General features: G+C 32.8%; 1 protein-coding gene across 3 annotated transcripts; it reads right to left on the reverse strand.

The window, feature by feature from the left end:
• Window positions 1–1,244: 1,244 nt before the first annotated feature.
• On the reverse strand, window positions 1,245–11,411 carry LOC139512931 (uncharacterized). 3 transcript variants are annotated; one of them, XM_071300914.1, is made up of 4 exons: window positions 11,147–11,411; window positions 5,113–5,302; window positions 3,121–3,285; window positions 1,245–2,060 (listed from the first exon to the last, which is right to left on the reverse strand). In XM_071300914.1, exons 2-4 carry the CDS (start codon window positions 5,165–5,167, stop codon window positions 1,687–1,689), a joined length of 594 nt encoding a protein of 197 aa, XP_071157015.1. In that variant the 5' UTR covers window positions 5,168–5,302; window positions 11,147–11,411; the 3' UTR covers window positions 1,245–1,686. The 3 variants fall into 3 exon arrangements, with proteins under 3 accessions (XP_071157015.1, XP_071157016.1, XP_071157017.1); XM_071300915.1 differs by having other exon boundaries at window positions 5,113–5,232; window positions 11,147–11,410; XM_071300916.1 differs by lacking the exon at window positions 11,147–11,411 and adding an exon at window positions 7,063–7,150 and having other exon boundaries at window positions 5,113–5,232.
• Between the last annotated feature and the right edge of the window lie 2,976 nt (window positions 11,412–14,387).

A 14,387-nucleotide genomic window follows, 5' to 3' on the forward strand; every position in this document is an offset into this window, starting at 1 on the left:
GCTGTACCCCTGTTTTGAAAATTTCACCTATTATGTCTGTTTTGTTCACGCATTGTTGTAAAAATAATGGAATTGGATGCGACTATCATACAAGTAAGAGGTTTAGCGCTGTAAAACAAGGTTCAATCCACCATTTCTACATTTGAAAATGCCTGTACCAAGTCAGGAATATGGCAGTTGTTGTCCATTCGGTTGATGTGTTTTATCATTTAATTTTGCCATTTGATTAGGGAATTTCCGTTTTGAATTTTCCCCGGAGTTCAGTATTTTTACTTTTACTTTAAAGTCTCCTGTAAACCAATTTGAAATTCCAAAGATGGTTTATTCTGAAGGTGGATGACAAAACTTATACTCTAACAAATTAAAACAAGAGACCCCGTTAGAGTTTTAACTCCTCGTATATTTTTTTCCAAATCCGAGTTAAAAGGTCTAAGTTGTGGTCAGACAATATCATAAACATTGATATCATGATGTTCAAATTAGTCAAGTCAATTCTAATAAAAAGTCAAAACTGAATGCACAAATTAGATGCTGAAATGGCTTTGTTTTATAGCAGCAGACAATGCATGAATGAGCCATACACATTATGGTCCAATGATGTATACTAGTATAGATTCAAGAAAGAGGTTATTTTTTTGTTTTTATATTATCTTTAATCAGTATTATTTTCTCTTTAACAAATGTTATCATATTTGATCGTCTTGTTTGTATCAATTCTACAGAAACAACATAAGGTTATAGCACGGCGGTTAACCAATAAGCACAGCGATTTTAAGTACCAATATTTATCTTAAGCTGTGTGATGAGTATATCATGCAATCAATACACGAATAAATGTTACATGTTGTTCAAAGCTTTAAATTATCAATGCTCTAAATGATGCTCAAAATACAGGTTGTAAAGTAAACATACATTTTTGCGCCTGTCCCAAGTCAGGAGCCTCTGGCCTTTGTTAGTCTTGTATTATTTTAATTTTAGTTTCTTGTGTACAATTTGGAAATTAGTATGGCGTTCATTATCACTGGACTAGTATATATTTGTTTAGGGGCCAGCTGAAGGACGCCTCCGGGTGCGGGAATTTCTCGCTACATTGAAGACCTGTTGGTGACCCTCTGCTGTTGTTTTTTATTTGGGCGGGTTGTTGTCTCTTTGACACATTCCCCATTTCCATTCTCAATTTTATGAAATTACAAAATGTTATTTCTTCATAATATGAACTATACATTCAGATATAAAATCACGAATGAAAGTAACGTAGTTTTTTGTTAATACTACATACAGTAAACAAACATAATATTATACGTACACAAGCTTTTGATAAATAACATAAAATTGTATAAAAATGTATGCTGACTCAAATACACAATAAACACGAAACAAATACTCTTAAAAATCTAAAAATCTGCAAAAAGTACACAATTTAACGACTACACGTCGTCAATGCTGCATGACCTATCATATAAATAGTTAGGGCAAGAAATCTATGGCATGTGTTTCTATGTTGTTGGCTTAAGCTGGTTGAATATCGGATTATATCCATGGAATGAATTCTTCAATGTCGTCCTTTTGTTACGAGTCTTTGACAACAAAACCCGTTCATAGTAATTTTGCTATATAGTAGCTATTCTATGCGATCTCATTCACATATCAAAGTCATTGCTTTCACATATATCGTCATTTGTCTTTTCAATCGTTTTCGATATGTGTTCGAGACTGTCTGTTGTCGCTATAATTGTCATTGGACAATTGTGTTTGAGAAACAGAGTTTTCCGTTTCGAAATTTGTGTTTGTAGGAGCATCGAACACATCGTCGTTATTCCCATTATCGTCATTTGAAGGTGGAACAGTAAAATCAGTGTCAGCAATGTAACTTGCATATGATTCGTTCACCGATACGTCATTTCCAGTCGATGTCGTCTGTTGTGACACATTTCCTGTAGAAGGGTGATAATGTGTTATTCTACAACCCTGGCTGTATGTCGGAGGCAGTGTACGAATAGATACATCTGAATAGTTTGGAGGCGGGGCTTCTTGTAATGTACACCTGCTGTTATTTCCCCCTTGAATATTTCAAAATAATTAATATGATGCACAATAGTTGACACCATTACACTATCTGTCGAGAATGCAGTGATTTGGTACATGGAAATATTTTTGAAAATAACACATTTGTATAAGGTAAATCTTAATTTTATTCTCAGAAAACGCATTTTATTTACTAGTATTTGGTTAAATTAATTTTCAAACTAGCGTACAGTAACTGCAGTTACTCTTACAATACTCTGTTATATATATTTTGGTCGATCAGACGAGTACATTCTTTTCAATATGATTTTACTGTTTGTTCTAATGTCGTTCTGTTACACTTCCGTCAATGATTAGGAAGGATTGAGCAATCATAAACATATTAAACACTGCCGTATACTTTATGTGTTTGTCTCTTGTAAGGAACATGTTATTCGGCGGTTATTGTAGGTGTTGACTTGTAATTTGTGTTTCCTTTTGTGATATAAAGCTTATATTATCCGTTCGTTTTTCTTTTCAATTGTTTTTCATTTTGTCATGTCGTTGCATTTTATAGCTGACTATACAGTATGCATTGTGCCATATAGTGACCTATTTCAGTGTATGTCCTCGTTCTTTGATCTGTGGTGGATTTTTGTCTCATTTACAATTATACTTCATCTTTTACTTTTATATTAGAATGAAGTAAAAATTGACAAAATTAAGTGGTGGTATGAAATAAGGTTATGCAGACAAAATTAAACTAAGACGGTTATGGCTGTTGAAGGCTTTTGTTGTGTTCGGGTCGTATAAAAGACAGGATAATTATAATCCCAGGTGTTAACCTTCCTTTTGTAAACGCAAATATATGAAAACTAAGACATAAGAATTATAATAAATAAGATTGAACTTCTTGATAAAACTGAGAATGGCAGTCCAATGTTCAAATTGTAATTGTATTGTCTTAGTTTTCATACGTGTTTGATTCATATATGAAATACAACTATTCTGCTTTCAGTGTTTGTTTAGTTTATAAAGCGATATGTTCTCTTAGATAAATATTGTTCATTGTAATATCACCGCTTTATTCGAGAGAAGACACTTTAAAAGACTTACAGAAAGGCACACCTTCATTATGTCGTCGACGAAATCTATGGATGACGGATATGATCAGCCGAATGAATAAAATTATCACAGCTAATCCAGAAGCTCCCCACAGGACAAAATTAATAGCTTCTTGTGATGCTTTATCGATCCCAATGGAACCTGGTGCTTTGGTATCTGAAAACATATTTCATAAATTCAATCATTTGAACTTAAGAGTGAGCATTTCGCATGACCTTCGGTCATCCGCAGATTTTCAGGTTCATGTTGCTTGAAAAACGTCACCAGTGTCTGAGGAGAAAGTTGACGAACCAGGGATATGTCAAATAATGTGATAAAGTTCATCGGAAGGTACTAAGACTTTATTGATAAATATTTCGTATCAACTTCACAAATAATAAACGACGGTCTTGAAGTAAAGATTCTGGATACTAACGTTATTTTTCAACTTAATAACGTGTTGTAGTATTCTTTTATTTGTCTTTATGAATATTACTTTTACTGTTTATTCTGCTTTAAGTGATATATATATATATATATATATATATGACGTGTACTCATACATCCCGTCATTGTGTTATTGTTTTGTGATAATTTTTGTATTCTTGATTTTCAATTTTGCTAGTATGCTTTGTCTGTATGCCGTTTTGTGTTTTCTTGATACATATGACATTGCTCTGTACTGATACATCCCGTCACTAGGCTATTGTATTTTATTTTGTATTCTTGTCTTTCATTTTTGCCCTTGTGCATTGTCTATTTGCCTTTTTTGTTTCTTTGATACATATGACGGGGCTGTGTACTTCTACAGCTCGTCATTGTGTTATTGTTTTATAGTAAATTTGTTTATTCTTGCCTGTTATTTCTACTGTGCTTTATCTATATGCTTGTGTTTGCTTCTTTGTTACATATTTGTTTTGTTCACCCATCGTTTTCAATATAATGAAATATGATGCGACTGTCATACAAGTTAGAGCTTTAGCTAGCTATAAAACCAGATTTAATCCACTATTTTCTACATTAGAGTCAAGAATATGGCAGATGTTCTCCATTCGTTTAATGTGTTCAATCGATTTATGAATTTCGAACAGCGGTTGCCTTTATTTTTGAGCTTTTGATTTTGTCATTTTATTATGGACTTTCCGTTTTGAATTTTCCTCGGAGTTCAGTATTTTTGTGATTTTACTTTTTCTCGTTAATTTTCATTTATTGTTTTATAAATATTTTTTTTGTACTTTTGGTAATGATTTCTCTCTCTCTCTCTCTTGAGTTATTGATATTGATTTCTCTCTCCATCATTTTATTTCAACAATTATTAATTGTGTGAATATCCTTAAGTGATGTCTCTACTTCTGGTTCACAAAATCGACGGCGCTTTGGTTGTGTTTTTGAGTTGAAACTTGATATTTAATTATAAAAGTTTCTTTCATATTAATATAGATATTTTATACTATCTGATATATTGATTAAACATTCGTCGGCAAATTCTAAAGTTAATACCTATTGTTATGAACAATATAGCCGAGTCTCTTAAATTGTGTGCATTATCATGATACTTTAACAGCAGCAACAAAAACAAAATTAGTTAAGGTAAAAGTAGTTAAAGTATCACCTGCATGTCCATAATATGATTTGGGTGAGTTTCTATCCAATTCTGATAAATACATTGGGGTTGGAAATTCCGTTGACTTCGTTGATTTGTCAATGGTCGGGAAAAGTTTGATATTTTTAGATGCAATTTTGCATGCAATGGGTAAGAATAAAAAACATAGGAACTTATAGACAACTTTAATCAAATAAAACAATAATGCTGCCCCCATAAAAAAACATTGTTCGAATCTATGTCATATTGTAAAAGTTAACAAAAATAGAAATAGTGAGGACTAAGAACTTAGAAAGAAGTAATTTTCGTTCAAAGTGTCGTTCTAGACTTTTATTTCTTACGCTCAGTTTGTTTCATTTGTAATCGCCTAGTATTTTTAACTCGAACAATTTAATACCTACTTGATGTGGGTGCGTGCGCAGTAGTCGTTTGAGCAGTTGTGTTTTCTATTGACATGATCTTTCAACTCAGGAGGCACCATTTTGTCTGATACTTGACACACTTATACCATTTTCAGATAGCTGTTAAAGAAGAATTTCAAACGTTGATTTCTCTGTTTAAAAAATACTATACCATGTAGACCTTCAAATACTGAAAAGCATATAATTGCATTACGAAAATGGCAGGGGTATTCACATATAAAGAGAATATGTATATAACGTTTGGTCAACGATAGGCAGTTTTTGAGAAACTTTGTATATAGATATTCATTTGGGGTTCGTGTTGCATATTCTTTAGTTTTCTATGTTGTGTCATGTGTTCTATTGTTTGTCTGTTTGTTTTCATTTTAAGCCAGACGTCGTCAGTTTATTTTCGATTTATGAGTTTGACTGTCCCTTTGGTATCTTTCGTCCCTCTTTTGCAAATATATAATAGTTAAAGGTACCAGGATTATAATTTAGTACACCAGACGCACGTTTCGTCTACATAAGACTCATCAGTGACGCTCATCTCAAAATATTTATAAAGCCAAAAAGTACGAAGTTGAAGGGCATTGAGGGTCCAAATTTCCAAAAAATGGTGCCAAATACGACTAAGGTAGCAATTCCTGGGATAAGAAAATCCTTAGTTTTCGGTAAATTCAATGTTTTGTCAACAGGAAATTTATAAAAATGACAACATAATTGATATTCATGTCAACACCGAAGTGCTGACTTCTGGGCTGGTGATACCCTCGGGGACGAAACGTCCACCAGCAGTGGCATCGACCCAGTAGTTTAAATAGTTATCAAAGGTACCAGGATTATAATTTAGTACGCCAGACGCGCGTTTCGTCTACATAAGACTCATCAGTGACGCTCAAATCAAAATATTTATAAAGCCAAACAAGTACGAAGTTGAAGAGCATTGAGGGTCCAAAATTCCCAAAAATTGTGCCAAATACGGCTAAGGTTATCTATTCCTGGGATAAGAAAATCCTTAGTTTTTCGGTAAATTCAATGTTTTGTCAACAGGAAATTTATAAAAATGACCACATAATTGATATTCATGTCAACACCGAAGTGTCGACTACTGGGCTGGTGATACCCTCGGGGTCGATACGTCCACCAGCAGTGGCATCACCCCAGTGGTTTAAATAGTTATCAAAGGTACCAGGATTATAATTTAGTACGCCAGATGCGCGTTTCGTCTACATAAGACTCATCAGTGACGCTCACATCAAAATATTTATAAAGCCAGACAAGTACGAAGTTGAAGAGCATTGAGGATTCAAAATTCCAAAAAATTGTGCCAAATACGGCTAAGGTTATCTATTCGTGGGATAAGAAAATCCTTAGTTTTTGGTAAATTTAATGTTTTGTCAACAGGAAATTTATAAAAATGACCACATAATTGATATTCATGTCAACACCGAAGTGCTGACTACTGACTAAGAGAGTTTAAAACTTAAAGGACTAATAAGTAGCATTAACGTTCTCAAAATTTTGGTTTTACCAATTAAATTCTCAAAAACATTATTGTTTGGAAATTGGTCTATGGTGACAACATACTGGACATGGAAATATTTTTTTAGTATCATTTTGGTCTTTGAAGTTAGGTTTTGCAGGAATGTTGATAAAATCGTTTTGGTGCATACAACTACTATATTTTTACGTATTATTAAATGTTAAATAAAACAGTTTCAAAACTTAACCACCTAATATTTCAAATAAAATTCGATCATGATTCACACATTTAAATTTCATAATACGTCGCACATTAGAAAAGCAACTTACCCGGAAGTACAATATACGAAATGTAATTTTTCCTTTTGCTGACGTTATTGATTCACTTCACATATTAATAATTGTTTAAGAAAAAAATAAATATGAAAAAGAATTATGTATTTTCTATGTGTGAAATATAATTACTTTTTTAAACGTAACAATGTTACTTTTCATTAGAATAAAAGCTCTAATTTACCACACAATGTATATATTTAGCAGTTATTTGTTGTACTTAACACCGGAAATGACGTTTTGTTTTGATTATATTCCTATCGAATGGAAAAATTGTTCTTTGTGGTATGCACAACTTCGCAATCAAGGAAAGTGTCGTTTTTCCTAAATATCTATAAAAAGTTATATTTGTTGAAAGTTCACAAGTATTTTGAATAAATATAAATCAATGGAGAACTCAAATGTCAGAGGAATCAGTATAAACTACAAATGGAGCAAGAATATGTGCGAAGACAGTAAGAGTCTCCTAGTATACCGTGTATACATGCATTACCCGCAATGCAAATTCACACTGCGTCAAAATATCAAAATCGATAATAGAAACAATAAGCAAAATTAAAGACAAGGCTACTAATCTGGTTTCTAAATGTATGCATATATCACTTTATACGAGCTTCATTGACATGGTGATGTGTAAGTGTTTCCTGAGCAAAAAAACAAACTGCAACAACAAAGTCACGAGGACACTACATCAATTGCACTACACATGTACATATATTACCACCTCGGACGAATTGACCAATATTATCGATCTGTATCAAAACATTGCTTGTAGCCTGTTAAGGTACCATTCGTGTCTTATTCCCAATTGGGATAATTGATATAGTTTGACTTAGGGTTCGCTCGGTTGGCATGTTCTGAACAGGTCCCGTCTGTCCTGAATCCAGACGTCAATCGAACGAATTGAAACAGGATGTACCTCACTGCTATTAACTTGGGTAGCAATAAACAGTTAGGAAAAAATATTAAAATTTGCACTCATAAATTTTACCATCCCCTTTTCATTGCTTTCTTGCAATACTAAGCTTACTGTTTATGTCATATATGTGCATATGTATGTAATCAGAATCATCCATAGATTTTATATCAAGTATATAAAATGGTAAAATATAATTTCTTTTGTGTGTATCCATGGCAACAATCTGCACTTATTTGCTATAAATATTGCAAAAAGGGGGGAAAAGATGTCACATATTTCCCCAAAATTTGGCTAAAAGTAGAATTTCAATCGCTTGAAGTAATACCTTTTCTGAAACTGTGTACATATATCATTCAGTAAATCCAATGAAAATCATATGTCTTTCGTCTCATTTTTTTGTAAAATTGCGTCAAAAACTTCGTGTAGAAAAAAAGTGTTTATAAACATTACATTAATTTCTGGACCGATGGCCGGTCAAGCTATAAAAATACGGATTGTCAAACTGAAAATAGCCCATGAAAGATGTTGAAAACAATATTGATGCTCTTATAAACCATCTTTGAAGGCTAAATTAGTACTTAACTGTCTCAAAATGAATTGTATAACACAATAACTTTCCTATTTGAAAAATCCAAAGGGGCCAACATGCGAAACTAAACTCCTAACTGTGTATTGCTACCTTGGCCTAAAGGAACAAACTCGGCATATCGAAAACTAAACTCGACCTGCTAGTATCTATGTATTATAAAAAAAAAATGAAGTGAATAAGTTAGCATTGTAGATTGCGTAGATTATTATTTATAACAATATAACAAAAAATAAGAAATGACGGAGACATGTCTCTGGAAATGATAATAAATATTTTTTTAATTTTGGAGTGGCAAGACATAATTGCAACTTGCTTCCCTTTTTCCGCAGGCTGAATCTTTTGGCCTTTCCGAACAAAACATTACATTTTTTAGTGTCCAAATAAATAAGACTGATTTCAAAGTTGTCAGGATTATCATTTATAAGATAAAGACATAAGACGGCCACTTTAAAGTGTTATACCTACAGAAAAAGATAGCTTTATTGCATATTTCCCTAAAAATAATGCTTTTATGATCAAGTTCGTTGAAATACATTGAACCAATGATTTGTATAGTCCTACTAAACAAATTCTTGATTGAACAGATTATTAATTTGCAGTTTTTATATCACGGAAAGCTAAAGATTTTGTATTTTATCTTATAATTCCCTTCTCCGCCATTTTGAATTCTGTCTGCACCTACTATTTGTTCGGCACACTTGGAACTCGTTCAGAACACAGTTCTGTCTTGTTTTATTGAGTTTCCGGTTGATTCCGTGTATTCCGATCGTCTGGAACTCGCCAACTGAGCGCACCCCTGTTGTAGAGTTGCATGACACGTGATGCAAACATAAATTTGTCCCTTCAATAAACCCAGTGTCACACCTTTAGAAATACTTGTAATTCCAAAGTTTCTGTGTTTAACCATGATTTGTATCTTCGTAAATGATTTTTATGAAATTCAAACATCGATAAAACATACTCTTACCCCTTATTAACTCTGTTATGTAAAACATACTCTTACCCCTTATTAACTCTGTTATGTAAAACATACTCTTACCCCTTATTAACTCTGTTATGTATGCTGTTGAATGATGATTCATAAAAATATAAAGTTCAAGATAAGAACATTTTAATCATTCTTTTATAATAAAGGTGGTTGTCATGCAACCTTCAATGTCAAATTGTGCTTGTTATTAGGTGCTTATTACAACACCAGCAAATAGAATATTTGAATCTAGTTTTCTAAATGTTTTGGATCACTGTATTTCATGTATTTGTCAATGTAAAACATATAATTATCAAATACATCCTTTTCTTTTCTTTTCGTTTTATCCAGAGATGTAATAGCAATCAAGCCATTATAATCATTTGCACAAATCTATCTTGATATAAATAATTGTTGGAAAATACGTCTGTGATTGACAATAACATTTTTGAACTTGAACTTAAAATTGAGAATTGAATTGGGGAATGTGTCAAAGAGACAACAACCCGACCAAATAAAAAACAACAGCAGAAGGTCACCAACAGGTCTTCAATGTAGCGAGTAATTCCCGCACCCGGAGGCGTCCTTCAGCTGGCCCCTAAACAAATATATACTAGTTCAGTGATAATGAACGCCATACTAATTTCCAAATTGTACACAAGAAACTAAAATTAAAATAATACAAGACTAACAAAGGCCAGAGGCTCCTGACTTGGGACAGGCGCAAAAATGCGGCGGGGTTAAACATGTTTGTGAGATCTCAACCCTCCCCCTATACCTCTAACCAATGTAGAAAAGTAAACGCATAACAATACGTACATTAAAATTCAGTTCAAGAGAAGTCCGAGTCTGATGTCAGAAGATGTAACCAAAGAAAATAAACAAAATGACAATAATACATAAACAACAACAGACTACTAGCAGTTAACTGACATGCCAGCTCCAAACTTCAATTAAACTGACTGAAAGATTATGATTTCATCATATGTACATCAGGCACAATCCTTCCCGTTAGGCGTTTAGTATCATACCATCATAACATATATGAGAAGAACATAACCCGTGTCATGCCAACATAGTAAGTGGAAATATGGACATTGTCATGTACACCTGAAGAGTAATAATTTTCAGAAGTGGTCACATAATTAGAGGAAATAACAAGGAAAGACTATTATAAAGTAATGCATTAAAGTTTCCAATAAATATTAATCTCTTTCGTAATAAAAGTTTTATGAATGAAAGAAATGTGATGCTACTTGTCATGACGTTAATAGGGCTAGATAAATTTGAAATTAAAAAAAAATGAAATGGGAAAACGGGGGTAGAACAAACTATTAAGTATAAACTGTCCTTCTTAAGATATAAATCATACTGGAAGCCGAACCTTAGTCTGGTGCTTTCCTGTACTGCATTTAGGCTATATAAGATTTACACCACATCTCCATTGCGTCATCATTTGTTTACCTCAACATGACAAACAAACAAACCGAGATGTGTATCACAGTACACACTGTAATGTGTATACATCATACTGTATAAATAATAATGCAATTAAACATATACATGTGTTTTAAGAACATATTTATCAATGTAAAGCCGTTTACAGCGACGACAACTAAATATCAACAAGCAATACACACTCGTATAAAGTGTCATATATATAGTAAAACATATATGATCATATATAAATAGGTCACTACATATTTCATATGATATTGCAATCAACAAAACAGATACCTACCTTGATTGAAAATTAAGTCGGCCAATACATACTGTGTAGCTCTATTAGCTATCCATCCACCGTATCGGTTATTGAAAGGGTGTACACAAATGAATGACCAATATAAAACTAATGACGCACACTTAATAGTTCAAAATAAAAAGGGTGACGTACCCTTTGTATCTGTGTCAGATTATGTATTTTCGACGTTCTAATTCCTATCATTTCCCTCTACAGGTAAACTGTATGTTTTAAGCGTTTACAATAAAGGTATATGATATTTTGTTTACGAGTATATTGGCGTACTAAATTATAATCCTGGTACCTTTGATAACTATACATTGCTTATTGTGTAAACACTAACGCACAAAAAATATTATGAAGGAATTAGGTTATTATGACATACAGATATTTTACATTAGTACAGTATTTGACAAAAGAAGAAAATGTGGCTGTTCTTTTTTTTCTTTTTTTTTTTCATTTTTCTATCTTTATCTTATATCTATATGTATCCTAAATGATATAGTGAGAGGTACAGATATTGCATTAAGTTTTCATACTATGATAAACCACTGGATGACCTATACAACATAAAACATGTACAATTGAATGATACTTTTTGGACAGAAGGGGAAATGGTAAGAAACATTGTAATAAAATTGAGAATGGAAATGGGGAATGTGCCAAAGAGACAACAACCCGACCATAGAAAAAAACAACAGCAGAAGGTCACCAACAGGTCTTCAATGTAGCGAGAAATTCCCGCACCCGGAGGCGTCCTTCAACTGGCCCCTAAACAAATATATACTAGTTCAGTGATAATGAACGCCATACTAATTTCCAAATTGTACACAAGAAACTAAAATTAAAATAATACAAGACTAACAAAGGCCAGATCTTAACCTTGTTGTAAACCTCAGTAACATAAGTCACGTTTGACAAACGTTATATTAATCGGTCTTCCAAATACACCTTTAAAATTATCGGCAATCAAAAACTGGATTCACGGTTATTATGAAACTATCCGTGAGCGCGCACAGCATCTTGGTATCTTTCCACTGACGTATTAAAACATTTCCTACCTGCTGGCCTCTTCTTATTTTCATATCAATCAGAGTTCCTTCAGACACTTGTCAAAATACAAGAAAATCATAGAACACTGATGAATTATTTTCATATTCAGATTCACTGATGTTGTTCCTTCATTTGCATTACACACATTTCTGATTAGTTTCCATCAATATAACCCCCTCCCCAACCCTCGGACAAAGAAACAAAGGACACGTTTTCCTCCCCGTAATTTTTAGACTTATACCTTGAATGTGATACGAGCGGTCATCTCAGTACGGGAATCAATGACAAACGATACGATTTTAATTCTGAAATTACAAATTCTCCACACCTTAGTAACCATACACCAACTTCACCTGCATATGGAATATACATTTCCGAATTCGTTCAGTTTTCATAAGCCTACAGCTGCTACTCAGACTTTATCAAACATCTCTAATGTCTTAGCATAAAATTAATGAACCCGGGTGAAGTCACAGAATATCTCGTCTATTTTCTAAAATAAATTCATTGAAAGATACCAAGTCCTTCCTTGATAACTATTCTGTATCAATTTTACAAATAATACACGCTGTTTTTGAAGTGTAGATTATAGGTACTGACGTTGTTTATCGTCATAAGTGTATATAGTGTTATAGTGTTCTTCTATTTATCTTTGTAAATTATAACATTTCATTTTTACAAATAATGTGGTTAAGGCTGCCTCCTCCATTGACTCCCATCTAGATATTGGACTTTGAAAACATAATATTACGACAAAACAGATGATTTAAAAACTTTCAAATCTATGAAGCAACAGTCCAACAGCGGAACATGAATGAATTACAATGTACATGTAGCTATATTTAGTGACTAACTTCATTCGTCGCAAACTGGTTCACATAGCTTATTATTGATTAATAAAATTGAATTTACTTTTGGTTATCAGAAGGTGGGAGAACATAACTTGAAAGATAGGAGGATCTTCGACTAAAAACAGATGAATTCCATCGACTAAATAAGTATAACGAAATACTAAACATTAAGGTTAAAGTATCCAAGCAGTTTAGTTTTCATAACAAACCATGTCTCCCAGAATATTAACTCGCCATTGTTGACCTTGGGTTGTTTTTTTTCTCTTTGTTCAGGTTGTTGTATATTGACATATTCCATTCTAAATAGTAGTTATATTTTTAGGTATGTCCTGAACTAGTGCATGGTTTTACTTTTATATTTGGTGTGGAAAGAAGAGATGTTGAGTTTCCTCCCTTTGTACGTTAATTAATGACAAAAGAGATGATTTTGGCTTCCCAATTGTACAACTTTACATTTCTATGCAGCAACTTTCAAGCAGCTGCTGCACATTGAGTATACATCTCCTAAGTACCCGAGATCATCACAAGTTTTGTTTGAAAGAGGTTTTGTTATTCCTGCGGAACCTGTGTTGGTTTTAAGTGTTGTTCATAGTGCTTTGTAATGTTACAATATCTATGTGACACCGCTACTAGTATTGTCCATTCTTTATCATGAAACATGTTTTTTCATTTAAACAAAAATTTAGTCGGTCAAGTTCAAAGGTTATGAACGTTGACGGTCTACGATTTATCTCGGGTAAGATAAGATTTAAGTAACAATTAATATTTAATCTATTGATATAACTCATTTGTGTATTAGTTTATAGTTTTCTATGTTGTAATTTGTAGACTGTTGTTTGTTGTTTGTTGCTATTTGTTTTTGCCACGGCGTTGTTAATTCATTTTTGACTTATTGCTGTTGAATATACCTTTTATTTCTATTCTCCTTTAAGATATGATATCATTATTGCCAGACCAAACCGTTAACTTATACAACTATTTGTCTTATCATCTAATTGCTCTAGCTTCAATCATCATGTGCCAGTGCAATAACGTACAAATGCATCATCACGTGTATTCCGTTTGCGGGGTACATTAATAAATTATATTTGTCATTATCTCTAACGAATCACTGCGGCAAAATGGTTCACATAGAACCTACATGCTTATAATTGCATACAAGCAATTAACTTGAATTAGTTTTATGAGGATCTTCGGCTAAAAACAAATGACTTCTATCAAATTCATACGTATTGAGTTAAGTCTGCCAATTGATATTTTATCGTATGTTTTTCTTTGTTGTGATGTTATGCTATTGTTTCAGAAAAAGGGAGAAGGTTTGGATCCATTAAAACGTT

Source organism: Mytilus edulis, chromosome 2, assembly GCF_963676685.1.
Source record: "Mytilus edulis chromosome 2, xbMytEdul2.2, whole genome shotgun sequence".
Taxonomy (NCBI): Eukaryota; Metazoa; Mollusca; class Bivalvia; order Mytilida; family Mytilidae; genus Mytilus; species Mytilus edulis.